The sequence below is a fragment of the Garra rufa genome, chromosome 21 (assembly GCF_049309525.1).
Source record: "Garra rufa chromosome 21, GarRuf1.0, whole genome shotgun sequence".
NCBI lineage: Eukaryota > Metazoa > Chordata > Actinopteri > Cypriniformes > Cyprinidae > Garra > Garra rufa.
Genome location: NC_133381.1, coordinates 11205101 through 11223121, shown reverse-complemented (window position 1 = coordinate 11223121; position 18021 = coordinate 11205101). Strand labels below are relative to the sequence as shown.

Genomic DNA, 18021 nt, shown 5'->3' with positions numbered 1-18021 from the left:
CCATATGCCATCAGTGGTTCAATCTGAATTTTATGAAGCAGTGAGAATACTTTTTTGTATGCACAGAACATAAAAATAACAACTTTACTTAACTTTATTCATCACCGTAGTAGCATTTTAGAGCAAACTGCGTACGCTGTTCTCTGTCAGCCGCACCAGACGGATACACTGTTTTTGTTCAAATCGAAGCGTAAAGAACGTAGAAGACATATCCATGTGACGCAGCTGACAGAGAACAGCGTCCGCACTTTGTGTCAAGCAGATATTCTCCAAAATGGTTCCAAGTTGATGCATAAAGTTAAGTAAAGTTGTTATTTTTATTTTCTTTGCATACAAAAAGTATTCTCGCCGCTTCATAAAATTCAGATTGACCCACTGATGGCACATGGACTATTTTGACAATGCCTTTTATACTTTTTTGGGTCTTGACAGTGGTATTTACCTGGCAGTCAATGAGACAGTGACAAGCCTCTCGGTTTTCATCCAAAATATCTTAAATTGTGTTCCAAAGACCAACAAAGCTTTTACGGGTTTGGAACGACATGGGGTAAGTGAGTAATGACAACATTTTCATTTTAGGTTGAAGTTACCCTTTAAGTCAGTCAAATGCTTAGCTCCTGAATGAATCATCTGTTTGACTGAATCAACTGAATCTCAACGACTCACTCATTAACAATGCCTTACTGCCATGTTTGAAAACATAATTTTTTATTTTTTTTTTGCATTTGTAATTGCTCTTTTGTAATTTGTAATTGACTTTTACGTGCTTTTTTCAAACCAGGGAAGTGACGTCGACTTGTAGTTTTTGAGACTAGTAGTTCTCGGGTAAAACGTGTTTTTAAAACACTCATGGTGGACTTACAAATGTGCTGATGCAGCGTTTTGTGAGTACATAACCTATTTACACTACTGTACAAGTTTGGTAAGATTACTTGCACGTTTAGTGGTGCAATTTACGAGATACATCACATGTACCATTCACTCCTGTAACAAGCAATTCGAAAAACTCTAATATCTCCATAAATGTTCGACTAAGGTAAAAAAAACTTCGGATGGGGTATTTAAATGGGCTTCGGAGTGCATAGCAATGAAGTCAATTCTACTCCGAACCATCCCTTTAATAAGGGTTAAATCCATATTTTTACAGTGAACACTATGTTAAGTTATTAAAGTTACATAGTTTCTGGTGGCCTAACCTTTGTAAAGGTTACATTTATCTGAAACAATGAAAACAACAACTATTTTATTTCATTATTATTTTTTGTTGTTGTTGTTGTGGGGCCACTGAAAATGTTGGCAGGGCAAGTAAATATTTAAACCATAAAAAATCCTTAACGTTGAGACCTGGATTGTTATTTCTCTCTTACACTTCTTAGCACAACCCTTTGTTTATATGAAATTAAAGGGTTTGTGCAAGTTAAAGAGTTGCCAAACTCTAAACTCCAGTAAAGTTATTATCTGATTTCATCATAATATTGCATTTGTTAATATTGCCCATGTAAACACAGGTGAGTTCCACAACCCTCAACCTTTCCTTAAATTTCATTTATTTCCAGAGGGGAATGCAATACATGTCTACAACAGACTCTCTTCACATTTTTATGTTATCCTCCGTAAACTCAAGGAAAGGGCCTGTTTTTTTAGACTGCAACAGCCCTATGTTGAATATGTACTGATATATGTATCATTTAAAATTCTGGGATTTTGACTTTTTTTAAAAAAGAAATGAATGCTTTTCTTACCTGGCTCATCGCAGTTTTTAGATGGTGTTCCAGGTGGAGTTCGGGTTCCTGCTCTCTCCTGTCCTCTACTGTCCACACACCAGCAGTGACCTGTGGAGCCGTGGCACTGCTGCGACCTGTACTGACCCTCCTCATCACACTGAGGGATGAAGGCTCCTGTCAGATGAACACCACTGTGTCCGCTCTGAAGACTGTCTCTGTGCTGCTCACACTGAGTTTTGGGACGACCTTCAATGCAAATCAACCAGATGTTTTAGAATACGTGACTTTACTTGATTAAAACAAACTAAATAACTACAAACAACTACCATTTTGAGGGTGGCACTGGAAACCATCTCCATGGTATCCCGGCTGGCACTGGCACTGGAAAGATCCCGGACTGTTTGAGCACAAGGCCTGGGTGTGGCACGGCTGGTCACGACACTCGTCCACATCTGCACATACCACAAAACACAACACTCACTCTGTAACTCAACAAACACCGCATTAGCTGCGTTTCTCAGGATGTTAGTCTGAGTCATTCTAGCTGTTGCCTGGAGGCTCCAAACTCCCACTATCCCGTCAAAGACCAGAGCGTGCTGAACAGGAAGGAGAAGAGTTAACTGTCCTCTCACCCCCTTGTGTTCTTCAGCTGTGCGTCTCCTACGCACATTCCCTGAGTGAGGACATTGGGTCATTGTTTCAAAATACCCTCCCTTCCCCAGCGTCTCTAGTTGCCCATGACTCTCTTCGCACTACAAACCCTTCACCTACAGCATTCAGCTGAGAGAATGAGCCTGTGTTTTAGCAACATTTAACCTCATCACATCCCACTGACAGCATGCAACTCAGACTGAGTCACATATAAACTGCTGACTGTGAACTTAAAAGCTAATGTAGATGCACTGCATACTGTGCAATGTAGTACACTACCAGTCAAAAGTTTTTGGACAGTAACATTTTTAATGTTTTTTTCTGTTTTAAGTTATTCTTCTAAGTCTCTTTGCTCACCAAGCCTGCATTTATTTGATCTAAAATACAGCAAAAGCAGTAACATTGTGAAATATGTTTACTATTTAAAATAACTGCTTTCTATTTAAGTGTTTAAGATTGTTTTATTATTTTTATTATATTTTTTTAACACAGTTGAGTACATTTTTTCAGGATTCTCTGATGAATAGAAAGATCCAAAGATTAGCATTTATCTGAAATATACCCCGGTTATACAATATACCAGAAATATAGAAATGATAGAAATTAAAGCTTTTATTTAGCAAGGAAGTTTTAAATTGATTAAAAGTGATGATAAAGAAATTTATATTGTTACAAAAGATTTCTATTTCAGATAAATGCTGTTCTTCTGAACTCTCCATTCATCAAAGAAACCTGAAAAAATGCAACATAATAATAATAATAATAATAAAAATAATAAAAGTTTTTTGAGCAGCAAATCAGAATATTAGAATGATTTCTGAAGGATTATGTGACTGGTGTAATGATGCTAAAAATTCAGCTATCAAATCACAGGAATAAATTACATTTTAAAATAGAAAACTATTTAAATAGTAAAAATATTTTATAATTGTACTGATTTAGCTGTACTTTAGATCAAATAAATGCAGGCTTGGTGAGCAGAAGAGACTTCTTTAAAAAGCATTAAAATCTTTTGACTGGTAGTGTATGTGAAACGGTGCATAGTAGAGTATAACAATAAAAATGTAAAATTGTAAAATGCCAAATTATATGCACGTGTAATGCCATAAGCAACAACCAATTTTACCTTGGAAAATAAGTTGCGATATCAATCGAACAGTTGGTGTTTCTCACAAAGCCTGCATTTATTTGAACAAAAATACAGAGAAAACAGTAATATTGTGAAATATTATTACAATTTAAATTCACTGTCTTCTATTTTACTATATTTTAAATTTTGATTTCTGAGAACAAATTACTACAACAATTACTCTAGTCTTTATTTTGATTCAGTGAAACCTATTATTTTTAATGTTGAAAACAGTTGTGCTGCATTCATATTTTTATTTGCATTATTTTTGTCATTTTAATAAGAAAACATAAACATTTGAAATACTTCATTAATATTAAATTGTAAAAAAGAAATAGTATGTGTCACGTATGTGGTCAATCCTGTCTTCATGAACTCTTGCACAACACATTCTGGACTGCATTCCCCACAAGCCACTGCACCAATCACTGCACACACCTGCTCCTCGTTTTCCACTGCACTGATTGCTGCACACACCTGTTTCACATTTACCCACATGCATTTAAGCCACAGACACACACACTTCCGGGCGAAGTCTTATTGTTCCATCTGGTCATTATTTCCGAGCGTTTCTTTCCATGTTTGTTTTCTCTGTGTTTGTTTCCTGGACTCCTCCCCGTGTTGATTCTCGCTGCCAGCCCCGACCTTCTGCCTGTGTTTGACTACTCTTTGGATTATCCTCGTTGTTGTTGTTTGCCGGTGATTGACCCTGTCTGTGTACCACGCCTTCTAAATAAAGCCTGCATTTGGATCCGAACGTCTGTCTCCCGAGTCCCCCAGTGTTACAGTATGTTACATAGATTTTCTATTAATAAACAGTGTTTTTTAGAAGTAGTATAAATAGTTTATATTATATACTTCCGTACAACAAAATTAACTGTTTTCTTTAAGAATAATAAAATAAGTTTTCTTTAAGAAAAATTTAAACAAAATGTACAATAATGTAAATAAGTAATGTAATAAATTATTTATAATAATAAAAATAATAATAACAAAACCAGTCATAATTCTTTTTTTAACTGATTTAAAGCTGAAAGCTAAATAAATAAGCTTTCCATTGATGAATAGTTTGTTAGGATACGATTGACTGATTCGTTTGTTACAAAATATTGAGAAAATCGCCTTTAAAGTTGTCCAAATGAAGTTCTTAGCAATGCATATTATATTAAGTTTTGATATATTTATGGTAGGAAATTTACAAAATATCTTCACGAAACATGATCTTTACTTAATATCGTAATAATTTTTGGCCTAAAAGAATAAGCCGCCGAATTCAAGTAAAGCATCAAATATACACAGGTCTCTGAATGATAAATACGAATATCCAATATGAAATACACAAGTTTGGTAGAGCTGTGTCAAATCCAGGTACAGGAAATGAAGATGTTTCTTACCCTGACATGTCCGGCCGTCGAATCCAAACTCAAATCCGCTCTCACACTGACAGCGATGGCTTCCAGGCAGGTTCACACAGTAAGAATGAGCACCGCAAGAGCTCAGACTTTCTGCACACTCATCCACATCTACAGAGAGAGAATAACTGCTTAATCACAACCCTTAATGCTCTAATGCTACCTACTAACACTACAAGATTAATTGTTTTAGACACTATAAGAGAGCCTTGGTGTGAGTCAAACATGTCAGTCAGGTGCTGGAGAGATAAAGCATGCCTTGTGATTCTGTCGTTTGTGATGACAGAGAAAGATAGCAAGGGATCTCGTCCCTGTCGAAGTGCGTGGGAACAGGCCTGAGGCTCTGGGTGGGTTAAGAGCTGGTCAGCAGGAGACCTGGTTTTGATCATTGCTAATTACAGGGAGGGTAAGGAACCCACGGTCCCCCTCTCTCTCTTGATTTTTCTCTGCTCTCCTTCCTTGACCCCCTTATTATCTACTCTAGAGTGAAGAGTTCAGACAGGTGATAAAATTATCCTCTAATAGGAACATGATGCCTGAAAACACACACATAAAACTCACGTACACATAATCAAGTGCAGACAATGCCTTCAGAGTCAGAGTTCTTGTTCTGATGGTTTGTTCCAAAGAAACACTTTAAACTGAACTGATTTACTGAAGCAAATAAAATGAATGAGGTTACAAAACAAACAATTTTTGCCAATATTAATATTAATAATTACAATTGTAACATCTTTCCAATTGTTTTACTGGTTTAAAAAAAATGTAACACAATGATATATTTTTTTCTGTTTTATGAGTAAGTCCAGCGATGTAACAATGCTGAGAAAAGTGCAACTTTATGCAAATTAGCTTATAAAATTCTAAAAAATTATGCACAGAATTTTTTTAGAAACTGTAAGCATTATTTTGAATCATTCATCTTTTTTTTATATAATCCAGAATGTTAACTTTTAAGTGCTAAAAAAACAAAAATAATAATAATCATCAAATTGAACTGAGCAATTCATTGAATCCAATAAAAAAAATTAATCATACAGGTATTATCAAAATTTTATTTAAAAATGTAATTTTTGTAGTAAAATCTCTGTGCACTGTGGTTATGTCAGGTGATTTTTAACAACAAAATAAGCTAAATTGTCACCGATATTAATATTAATTAATAATAATATTTTCAATAGTACTAGTATTAATTATTCCACAACATTCTTTCCAACTTGCAGTTTTATTTGTGTAAAATAAAAATAAATAAAAAATGAAGTTTTTGCAAAGCTATACTACCAGTCAAAAGTTTTTGATCAGTAAGAATTTAAGTTTTTTAAAAGCCATCTTTTCTGCTCACCAAGCCTGCATTTATTTGACCCAAAGTACTGCAAAAACTGCACAATTTTGAAATATTTTTACTATTTAAAATAACAGTTTTTGATTTGAATATATTTTAAAATGTAATTTATTCCTGTGATTTCAAAGCTGAATTTTTAGCATCATCACACCAGTCACACTATCCTTCAGAAATCATTCAGATATAATATTCAGATATAATGCTCAAAAAACATGTATTATTATTATGTTATGTAGACATGTATTATAAAACAGCCGAGAATTTTGTCAGGTTTCTTTGATGAATAGAAAGTTCAGAAAAACAGTGTTTATCTTTTGTAACATTATAAATGTCTATATCATCACTTTTGATCAATTTAAAGCATCCTTTCTAAATAAAAGTATTAATTTCTATAATTTCTTTACAACAACAACAACAACAACAACAACAAAACAATTACACTGACTCCAAGTTTTAAGCTTTTGAATGGTATAGTGTATAATGTTACAAAAGCTTCAGATAAATGGTGATCTTTGGTTCTTTCTACTCATCAAAGAATCCTAAAAAATGTCCTCTGTTTTAAATATTGATAATAACAATAATAAAAATGTTTCTTGAACTGCAAATCACCATATTAGAATGATTTCTGAAAGATCATGTGACACTGAGGACTAGTAATGATGTTTAAAAATTTAACTTTGATCACAGGAATAAGTTACATTTTAAAATATACTCAAATAAAAAACAGCTCTTTCAAACAGTAAAACTATTTCAAAATAGTACTGCTTTTGCTGTATTTTAGATCAAATAAATGCAGGCTTGGTGAGTAGAAAAGACTTCTCTAAATCGTACTGTTCAAAAACTTTTGACTAGTAGTGTATATTGGTGTTAAGTGATGTGACAGCGGAGAAAAGTTTAACTTTATGCAAATAAGCTTCATAAACCTTGTAAAACACAGTGCATGGACCAATTTTTAATAAATTGTTAACATGATTCTGAATCATTCATGTCGTTTCTGATATTATGCAAATATGCACTGCTGCATCCCATTTGTGATCAGTCTTTCAAAAGCAATCAGTTTAACCAAATCGCTAAATGAGAATCGACTCAAAAGAACAATGTGATCTCAGTTCAGACATCATCACGTCTCTATGTCAAATATCATCTGGAATAAGGGTCTCCAACAAAAAAATGCACATCCGAATGAGTACATAGGGAGTTTTCTGAAAGGGAGGTGTGATTTGCTCTCTCCCCTCTCCAAACGAGGAAATATCAGGTGGTCTGAGCCCCCCAACTAGCTTAAAGCTGAGGATGTGGCCTCTGCGTGTGCAGCGCAAGCAAAAATGCCACAGCAATGTGTCTTTGCTTACAAATCTTCCCCAGCCTCACCGCAGCCCCACAGATCTCCCACATTCCACCTAAAGAGTGTTTAGTCTTTCTGTTGTTTGGCTTGGTAACAGTGGGAGGAAGAAGATGAGAGGGGAAAGACCCCTGGGCACGTTCATGATTCACTGAGGGTTTCCTCTACTTTGCGTTTGACTGGCTAGATAGGAAACGTCTGGTTGCGCTAATGCACTACAGTGGTGATGACCCCACTTCTGAACGACCTGCAATGTTGATGCTACGCAGATGCATGGCTCTAATGAAGGAAGACGAACGTTTTGGGTTATTCCAGAGGTATTCCAGACCCTCGACTGATTAAACAGAGTGTCAAGGACCTGGAATTGAATTTACAGCTTTGCGCAGGGAGGTATATCCATATAACTTCTCTTACCATAACAATTGCGTCCGTCTCCTCTGTAACCTGTGGCGCACTGGCACGAAAACAGCTGTCCCTCGCCCGGCACGCACTGTGCGGTTGTGTCACAGTCATGATTTCCAGAGTAACAGGGATTTACATCTTCTGGCTCTGGGTCTCCAGCTGCGAAAAGAGGTGGTGAAGGCAACCAAATTATAAATAGGAATGCCGCAAACTGAGCTAATGTCACTACAAATAACTTCTTATGTAACGTCCATGGATCGCAACTGAATCATTCCCATAGAAAGCTAGGAAAAGTGAAACAATTCTATACAAGGAAGCCAACAGAGCTCAATAGTTTAAGGAGTAGTTCACTTTCAGAACGAAAATTTACAGATAATGTACTCACCCCCTTGTCATCCAAGATGTTCATGTCTTTTTTTCTTCAGTTGTAAGGAAACTGTTTTTTGAGGAAAACATTTCAGGATTTCTCTCCATAAAATGGACTTCTATGGTGCCCCCGAGTTTGAACTTCCAAAATGCAGCTTCAAATGGCTCTAAACGATCACAGTCAAGAAAAAGGGGTCTTATCTAGCAAAACGATGGTTTATTTTCTAAAAACAATTTCAATTTATATACTTTTTAACCTCAAATGCTCGTCTTGTCTAGTGAGCATTTGAGATTAAAAAGTATATAATATGTAAATGTTTTTAGAAAATAACCGATCGTTTCACTAGAAGACACCTATTCCTCGGCTGGGATCATTTAGAGCCCTTTGAAGCTGCATTTTGGAAGTTCAAACTTGGGGGCACCATAGAAGTCCATTATATGGAGAGAAATCCTGAAATGTTTTCCTCAAAAACCAGAATTTCCTTACAACTGAAGAAAAAAAAGACATGAACATCTTGGATGACAAGATGGTCAGTACATTATCTGTATTTTTTTGTTCTGAAAGTGAACTAATCCTTTAAGGCTCATTTCTTTGCTTCACAAAATGGATTGGAGTGGTGTGGATTACTTGTGGATTCTTGTGATGTTTTAGGGTGTGTTCACAACTTGTCATGGTTGGTTCTATTAAAACGAACTCTGGTGTGATTGCTCTGTTAATGCAGTTCATTTGAGTAAGTGTGAACGCTGCCATCCGAACTAGGGATGTGCACGAGTACTCGATTAATCGATTACTCGAACCCATCAGCGACGATCGAGCATGAAAATGACGATCAATTGGCTCCAAAAATGCATTTTTTTTTTTTTAATTAAACTACTTTCATTCTTTCTGATTGGTTATGCTGGTATTTGGGCGGTAGTCTGATATTTGATTGGTTATGGCTGTGAGAAGTTGCTGTCTAGAGACAAGACCGGAGCATAGAGCGAAAATGGCTTCTAAAGCACCCAGCGATGTCTGGCAACACTTTGAAAAACTTGACGCAGCGCCACACTCGTCTACAACTCCACAACGAGTTCGATGCGTTATCATCTTGCACATAAACACAAAAAAGCAGATGATTCCGATGCCACTACCAGCAGTCAGATGAGCATAAGAGATTTCACCATCAGACAGAAATGTGACAAAGGCAGGGCAGAGAAGGTGACGCAGTTAATAGCAGAAATGACAGCAGAAGACTTGTTGCCTATTAGTTTTGTTGAAGGTGAAGGTTTTAAACGTTTAATGAATTACGTTGAGCCCCACTATACTGTCCTATCGCGCAAAACGGTCACTGCAAGGATTGATGCTCTATACCCGGGGTCGTTCATGCGGACCGTGAAAGCTTTTGACATAATTAAATAAAAAAAAAATGCCGAACGCTAATTTCTAATAACAAAATTTATATCAAGCACACCAGGGTCAGCGTTTGGGTGCAATCTTCCGCGCAGTGATGAGAGCAGAGCTCGGCGCATTGCGTACAGACAGATGTAGCTTTCAGTGAGTGAAAATGGAAAACACATTATGTTGGGGTTACGTCACAAAATATTGTAAATATATCTTTTTATACTGCATTTTTATACATATTTATGTTTTAAACCATGAAGGTGAGCCAATGGATATTACACAAGCAAAACAAAAACTGCGTAATATGTTAAAGTGAAAGTAAAAACAGCGCTTTCAGCATCTGACGTGCATATTCTCTCAGAGACAATGATACACATATATACTTCATATGCTGATAATAATTTACTTCCCTAATATTTCTCTTGTGCACCGAACATAGTAGGGAAAAAATAAAAAGAAACGTATTTTGTGTAGGCTTAAGGGTTGTTTAAAATAAAGCTCTTAATTTTCATTGATGACTGCAAGTATAGGTATCTGCAGGAAAGTAATGGGAGTTACTAGATCGGGGCGTTTTTAGACCATGGTACCTGATTGGCTGACGTCATAGTGACGGTAGGTTTAGGGGTGGGGTTAGGTAAAGGGAATCATTTCGATATCATGATTTAGAAACACCCAGCAGTTTGAAAACACCCACAAAATTCAGAAACGCCCACGTTTGCTCTGCAGAGACCTCTTCCTCGATGACTGAAGTATTGTTAGGGGTTGAGAAAGTCTTAATTATGATTTCAGGTTGTCTTAAATGTGGGGACTAAAAGACAAGAATTGCGATGAAACTTTATAAGGTTATCCACTGAATAAATATGAGCGCTACACGTTTGAAAGTCAGCTGCGGCGCTGCTTTGTGTATCATTCTAGCGCCTCCTGCTGGAAGAGAATGATCTGCCATTTTAAATCAGCTCATATGTCTACTGTTGTCAAAAAGACCAATGTAAACAAATCAATCCATGTTTTAAGCAGCAAACACGTAGAGTTGTAAATGTCAACTGATGGATCGACAAGATAATATGTTATACAAATTTAAACAATTAAGGCAGTAAAATATGTTAATTAGATGTAGAAAAAGCGCTTCAGCTTCACCTCATGCTGTTATTTCTTGTAAATGTTTACTGTAGACTGTGACGCAAACGCCCCGCCCCTTGCTTAAACTCCACCCCCGATTAATCGAGTACTCGTTTTTCAAACCTGTGGATTACTCGAAATGAAATATGATCAGAAATGCCCATCCCTAATCCGAACCCTGGATGCGCACCAAACAAGTGGACCAAGATCGCTAAAAAGATGGGTCTTGGTCCACTTCTAAACGAACTTTGGTGCGGTTTGAATGAAATATGAATGCAACACGGACCAAATACTTCTAAACAAACCCAAAACAGGAAGTAATGACAAGATGATGCTATGCGACATGATTTCACTAAGGGAACAAGCGGTGTGTCTAAAACAAAATGAGCAAAGGGCAAACGTGGAGCAACGAGGAGGTAAAGATCCTTTTATGAGCTCTTTGTGGTGAAAATAAAATCAAATACATGTAACAATAAGTGCGCTTAGTCCAGCAGACGGCATTAGGTGTATTTGACTTAAAGTCGAATGCACTTTTTTCTTTTGTTTAGATTGTTCGGTGAGTTCCGTCATGAAATATACGTCATTCAACTTGAACAATCATGTTGTGAACATATCACTATGCCTTTAGGTTCGGTATCTTTAGGGTCGCTGTCAAAAATGCCAGTGTGAACGCTAAGCAGACCAGGATCAAATGTATTATTTTCCTTTTAGGTCTGCACCAAACGAACCAAACGAACCAAACTACAAGTGTGAACACACCCTTAATCCCAAATCTTGCATGGCCTGAGAGGACATTTTCAGAAAATTTTCATTTTTAGCTGAACTATTTCTTAAAGAACTGTTTACTGCAAGTTTCTTGGGCAAACCAAAAATGTTCCTTCTAAGGCATCGCTGCAAACATTCCCTTTTTTTTGAAAACTTTGTGTATAGTGATTTGTGCCAGTTTATAATGCTGATTGATTGCATTGCTGTTTATTCAAGATACTAAATTAACTCACCAGTGTACACACACTGGAAATGTGACTCACAGATGAATGAGTCACTGCAGATGTTTTAAAACCTCCAGCCAAAGTCAGCATCCTGAGATGAGGCTTCTTAAAAAAATTAGTAAAAAAAAAAAAAAAGTGTGATGTTATAAAACCACAGACCTTGAGTAATGAGGGTCTTTGTGATAAACGTGCATTCACAGGTGTTAACATATGGAGAGGTGTGAACACTTGCTTCCCGACAGACCAAAATGATTTCAAATGGTCTTTAAATTTGACCTTGGAGGTCAAAGTACTTGACCTGGAAAACACAACACCTTTAAAAAGGTCTTTAAACCTAGGGTGGTTCACACACTATTCCTACAACTACAAGTGGACTTCATTGACAACAAGACTTCGTTGTGCTCTTACCATGAGGGACCCATTGTTGGGACCCTTGGGCCATGCGTACTACCCTCACCCCCACCCGACGCCTACTCATCACACATTAAAAACAGCTTGATTTCCTCACCCCGGGCCAGGGACCAATTTGGCCAATTATCAAAGGCAGACAGGAAGACTTTTGTTTGAAGTGAGCGAGAACGAGAAAGACGGTCCCCTTTAAAGTGACTCCACAGGGGAGGGGGAAAAGTGGAGAGAAACTACAGGACAAACGTTGCCAAAGTGGGTCGGGGGGTTCTTTTCAACTTTGTGCTAATTAAAGGGACAGCGGCAGAGCGGCGGGGCGGAGCGCTGGTTAACACAAGACTTTGAGGAAAACGAAGGGGGTGGATGGACCAGGTTGGAAACTGCTGTCGTGAACAGGGGAGAAACACTTCTCATGTTGTTCACACAACATTACTTATGTCAAGAGTGTGTGATGAGAGGTTTTGGAGCTCAGACCCATTAAAGGTGTTAGGACTTGTGCCAGAAGAAACAGAAGCTGACTGACTGACCTAACATACTGAGCATCACTGTTCTACACATTCATCTATACAAACCCAAAACTCCTGCATAATTTGATTTACACAAGTAGGGCATGTTTCTGGACCAACATCCATCCATGCTACCAAAAAAAAAAAAAAAAAAAAAAACTGTTAAATTAAATTAAATTAAACAGCATTAAATTAAATTAAATAATGAAATGAAATAAAATAAAAATGAAACAAAATGAAATGAAATAATAATTAAATGAAATGCAGTAAAATAAAATAAAATAAAATTGAAATAAAATAAAATAAAATGGAAATGAAATGAGAAATGAAACAAAATAAATAAAAATAAAAATGAAGTGAAATGAAATGAAATAAAATTATTTCGAATAAAATGAAACAATTAAAATAAAAAATGAAATGAAATAAAAGAAAAGAAAAATGAAACAATGAAATGAATTAAATAAATATTAAGTGAAATGAAATAAAATGAACTCAAATGAAATGAAATAAAATGATATTAAATAAATATGAATAAAAAATGAATTAAATAAAATATCATTAAATTAAATTAAATATGATTTTAAAAAAGAAATAAAACCGCAAATGTGATGAATTTCATACTGATATTACTGTCAAATTAAAATAAAATGAAATAAAGTAAAATACATTGAAATAAACATATAAAATAGAATAATACAATGAAATCAAATAAAACTTAATAAATAAATACTGCTGTTATTACTGTAAATAAAATAAAATTGAAATTGAATTACAAATGAAGTGAAATGAAATAAAATAAATGAAATAAAATAAAATAAAAATGAAATATAGTACAGTATAGTATAGTAAATATATATATAGTATAGTAATATAATACAGAAAATAAAATTATATAAAATAAATACAATGAAATATATATATTATTAAATTAAATAATAAAATGAAATAAAAATAAAATAAATTTTAATAAAATAAAATGATATAAAATAAATACAATGAAATACAATTATATAAAATATTAAAAATAAAAATAAAATAAACTGAAATGAAAAAAAAAAAGATAAAAATAGAACAATAAAATAACTAAATACAATGAAATGAAATGAAATAAAATAAAATAAAATATGGTGGTGCCATAATAGTGTCTTTCAGGTAAAATAGAGATTTTTCAGAATGCTAAATAAAACATATCATCGATGTATTCATGACTATATTGTTTTAAACATTCCTGTAGCTAAAACATTAGATCATGGTTCTCACAATGCCAAAGTCATAGGTTTGATTCCCAAGGAATGCATGAACTGATAAAATGTAAAACTTGAACAGATTCAGAACAAAAGTTTCTAGCCCAGGTTGTGGGAAAAAACATCATCATCATCCACACGAAACTCTAACAGCTGGTCTGAAATGACTGAGAACTGAGAAGCAGCTACATGCCTCTTCATATTCACAGTCAGCAGGACCACACTGACATGATATACGGTCGCATATAAGCGTGTGAATCCACCTCAGTCTAATCTAACATCTTAGATGTGTCAGCACTGGTCTAATTACCATACGTCAGTCTGCCGAACACAACACTGGACAGACAGTGGCAGCTGTGTTTTCCAGCCTCGGCCAGAGTCCATGCAGGGCTCTCTTGGGTACAGGGATTCCGGGGTGTCCTTCTGTTCCCACAACATCACTCCGCAACTATTCCACTACTCACCATCCCGTTATGGATACTTTGTCTAAATCAACACAATAATAACAGCAGTATGAAATTGATCACATTCACTATATAGGTTCTATATCAACATCTGGAGGAGACAGTACTCGTCAAACAGTAAACACTTTTAGAGCGCATGATTTTGCTAAGATAACAAATAACAAAATATAAATAAATAAGTAGGATGAAATAAAATGAAATAAACCTACATATAGTGAAAGGGAAGAATTTCATACTGCTGTTATTACTGTAAAATAATAAACAATAAAATTAAATGAAATTAAAAAATGAAATTAAATAAAACCCATATATCGAATGTGATGAATTTCATACTGCTATTGCTGTAAAAATAAAATTAAATTAAATAATAAAAATAAAATAAACATTTAATTAAATGAAACTAAATAAAAAAATGAAATGAAATGAAATACAATGAAATTAAATTAAATTTAATTTAATTTAAAAAAATCTAATGAAATAAGATTAAATAAAACCTATATAGCGAATGTGATGAATTCTGTACTGCTGTTATCACTGTAAAATAAAATAAATTAAATTGAAATAAATAAAATTATATAATACAGAATAATACAATTGAATTAAAAATTAAATTCAATAAATACAATTAAATGAAATAAAAAGGGAAAAAATGAAATAATAAATAATAAAATAAAAATTTTATTAAATTGAATATAGCAAATGTGATGAATTTCGTACTGCTGTTATCACTGTAAAATAAAATAAATTAAAATCAAATAAAATTATATAAAATAGAATTATAAAGTAACATTAAAAATAAAATTAAATACAATTAAATAAAATAAAATGGAAAAAATAAAATAATAAATATAAATAATTAATAAATAAATATAAAATAATTAAATTAAATTAAAATGAAGATTAAATAAAACCTATATAGCGAATGTCATGAATTTCCTACTGCTGTTATTAATGTAAAATAAAAAATAAAATAAATTAAATTCTATAAAATAAATTAAATTAAATAGAATAGAATAATACAATAAAATTACATTAAATATTAAATTAAATTAAATACAATTAAATTAAATTAAATTAAATGGAAAAAATACATAATAAAATTAAATTAAATTGAAGATTAAATAAAACCTATAAAGCAATTGTGATTAATTTCATACTGCTGTTATTACTGTAAAATAAAAATAAAATACAATTATATAAAATTAAATTAAATAATAAAAATTTAATTAAATAAAAATTAAATTAAATAATGAAATTAAATAAAATGTTATAAAATAGAATAATAAAATGAAATGAAATACAATGAAAAATGAAATGAAATACAAAATCAAATCAAATAAGATGAAAAAACCTATATAGTGAAATTGATGAATTTCATACTGCTGTTACTACTGTAAAATAAAATTAAATAAATTTAAATGAAATTACATGAAATAGAATAATTAAATAAATTTAAATTAAACATTAAATTAAATTAAATAAAAAAAAACTATATAGTGAATCTGATGAGTTTCATATTGCTGTTATTACTGTAAAATATTAAAATAAAATAAATAAAACAGCAAAAAAACAGACTGATCATGAAAACGCAATAATTGTGTAACTTTTCAACTAGGAATGCACAAATATGAAATTTATGATAGATATGTTATGGCTGATGAATGGACATTTTACATTAAAATACGTTTTATGTGCTACAAATAAATTTAGGCAATACAACATCATAATATACAGTATGAAAATAGATATTAATTTTTGACATTACATATAAACTCGCGAACAAAAGGAAGGTCACATCAGGTTTTGACGATTGTGCAACTCTAGGAAACAGGATCTTATTTCGGCCCACAGACTAGATACAACACAGCTGGAGACACGCTCATCCCAACCCCACTTATCATCCTAAAGTCAACATCCACAGCACCAGCCAGGAACCAGAGGGCCATACAAAGCGCAATGTATTGCACCGTCGTCCCACTAAAATCTCTTTTGGGAACTGCACAGCCTTACAAGGTCACAAATCGAGGGGTTAAAAAAGAAACATTTGATTTACTCCTTAAGGGAACTCGCTGGATAAAGGGATTTGTTACAAACTGCACACACAAAGCCCTGTAAAATGCTACAGGCTCACTTCACAGACATAGTTCATTTTAAGTGCAGTCCTCCTCTCTCTGTCTAATGCCGGGCCGTGGTAGAAAGCAGCAGGTGGTTCGGGGTGGTTATCTTAGACCTCCTATTTTGCATGATGGGAAGGCAGCTGAACTCAAGCCAGTGTAAGGCCTGTGTGAAAGCCAGACGTCTCATTGCCACATCACTCAGCATGTTAATAAAGAAACTATGCCAAAAATGAGGGGCGGTCTACATGAAGAATGAGCAGGAGGCCATATACAGGGTGAATAGGTAATGAAGGTTTTATGCAGATTTTCCACAAAAATTTAGAAGATGACACTAAAGTAAATAAAAGATGGGCTATTCCCACAGTTGAAACTGTTAAGCCAGTGTAATTCCAAACCCTGAGTTTACTAATCCTGGGTTATCTTGTTACATGTTTCACACAGTTCACCCTGGGATAGAAATTAGCTGTGGGTAGTTAGGTTTCAAAACTTAGTCAGGTTCTGAGAATTCAGAAAAAAGTTTCAGAATACAGTTTACATACAGACGAGGTCAAAAGTTTACACCCTCCTTTTAGAATCTGCAAAATGTTAATTATTTTACCAAAATAAGAGGGATCATACAAAATGCGTGTTGTTGTTTATTTACTACTGTCCTGAAGAAGATATTTCACATAAAAGATGTTTATATATAAATAATAGTATAGTTATATATAAAAATAATAGTTGAATTTATAAAAATGACTGTTCAAAAGTTTACATACACTTGATTCTTAATACTGTGTTGTTATCTGAATGATCCACAGCTGTTTTTTTCAGTAGTGATAGTTGTTCACGAGTCCCTTGTTTGTCCTGAACAGTTAAACTGCCCGCTGTTCTTCAAAGTCCTTCAGGTGCCACAAATTCTTTGGTTTTTCAGCATTTTTGTGTATTTAAACCCTTTTCAACAATGACCTTATGATTTTGAGATCCATCTTTTCACACTGAGGACAACTGAGGGACTCATATGCAACTATTACAGAAGGTTCCCCAGATAGCACATGTACATCTGCAAGATGTCTGTTAAAGATCACTTGATCTTGAAACGATCTGCTGTGTACAAACATCTGACATACATTCTAAATCATAAACATCTTAAAGACATCTAATAGACATTTATTTGACATCTGATAGGAAACGCATTGTATAGACGTATTGCAGATGAGCAAACACTCCAAAAAATATGTCTTCCAGATGTCTCCCTGATGTATGTGTGCTATTAGGGTCAAATACTCACTGATGCTCCAGAAGGAAAAACTATGCATTAAGAGCAAGAGGGGTGAAAACTTTTGAACAGAATGGTGTTTTGCCTAAATATCTTTTTTTATCTTTTTTTTTTAGTACTGCCCTTCAGAGGCTACAGAAGATACTTAAATGTTTCCCAGAAGACAAAATATG

The 18021-nt window shown here is 34.0% G+C and overlaps 1 protein-coding gene across 1 annotated transcript in view; it reads right to left on the bottom strand.

The window, feature by feature from the left end:
* Positions 1-18021, bottom strand: part of nid2a (nidogen 2a (osteonidogen)) — a 50885-nt gene that overhangs the window by 15922 nt on the left and 16942 nt on the right. Inside the window, exons 9-12 of the mRNA XM_073827190.1 lie at positions 8012-8158; positions 4899-5027; positions 2051-2176; positions 1734-1970 (exon numbers count right to left, since the gene is read on the bottom strand). Of these exons, the coding sequence (XP_073683291.1) occupies positions 1734-1970; positions 2051-2176; positions 4899-5027; positions 8012-8158 (639 nt within the window). The remainder of the gene's footprint in view (positions 1-1733; positions 1971-2050; positions 2177-4898; positions 5028-8011; positions 8159-18021) is intronic.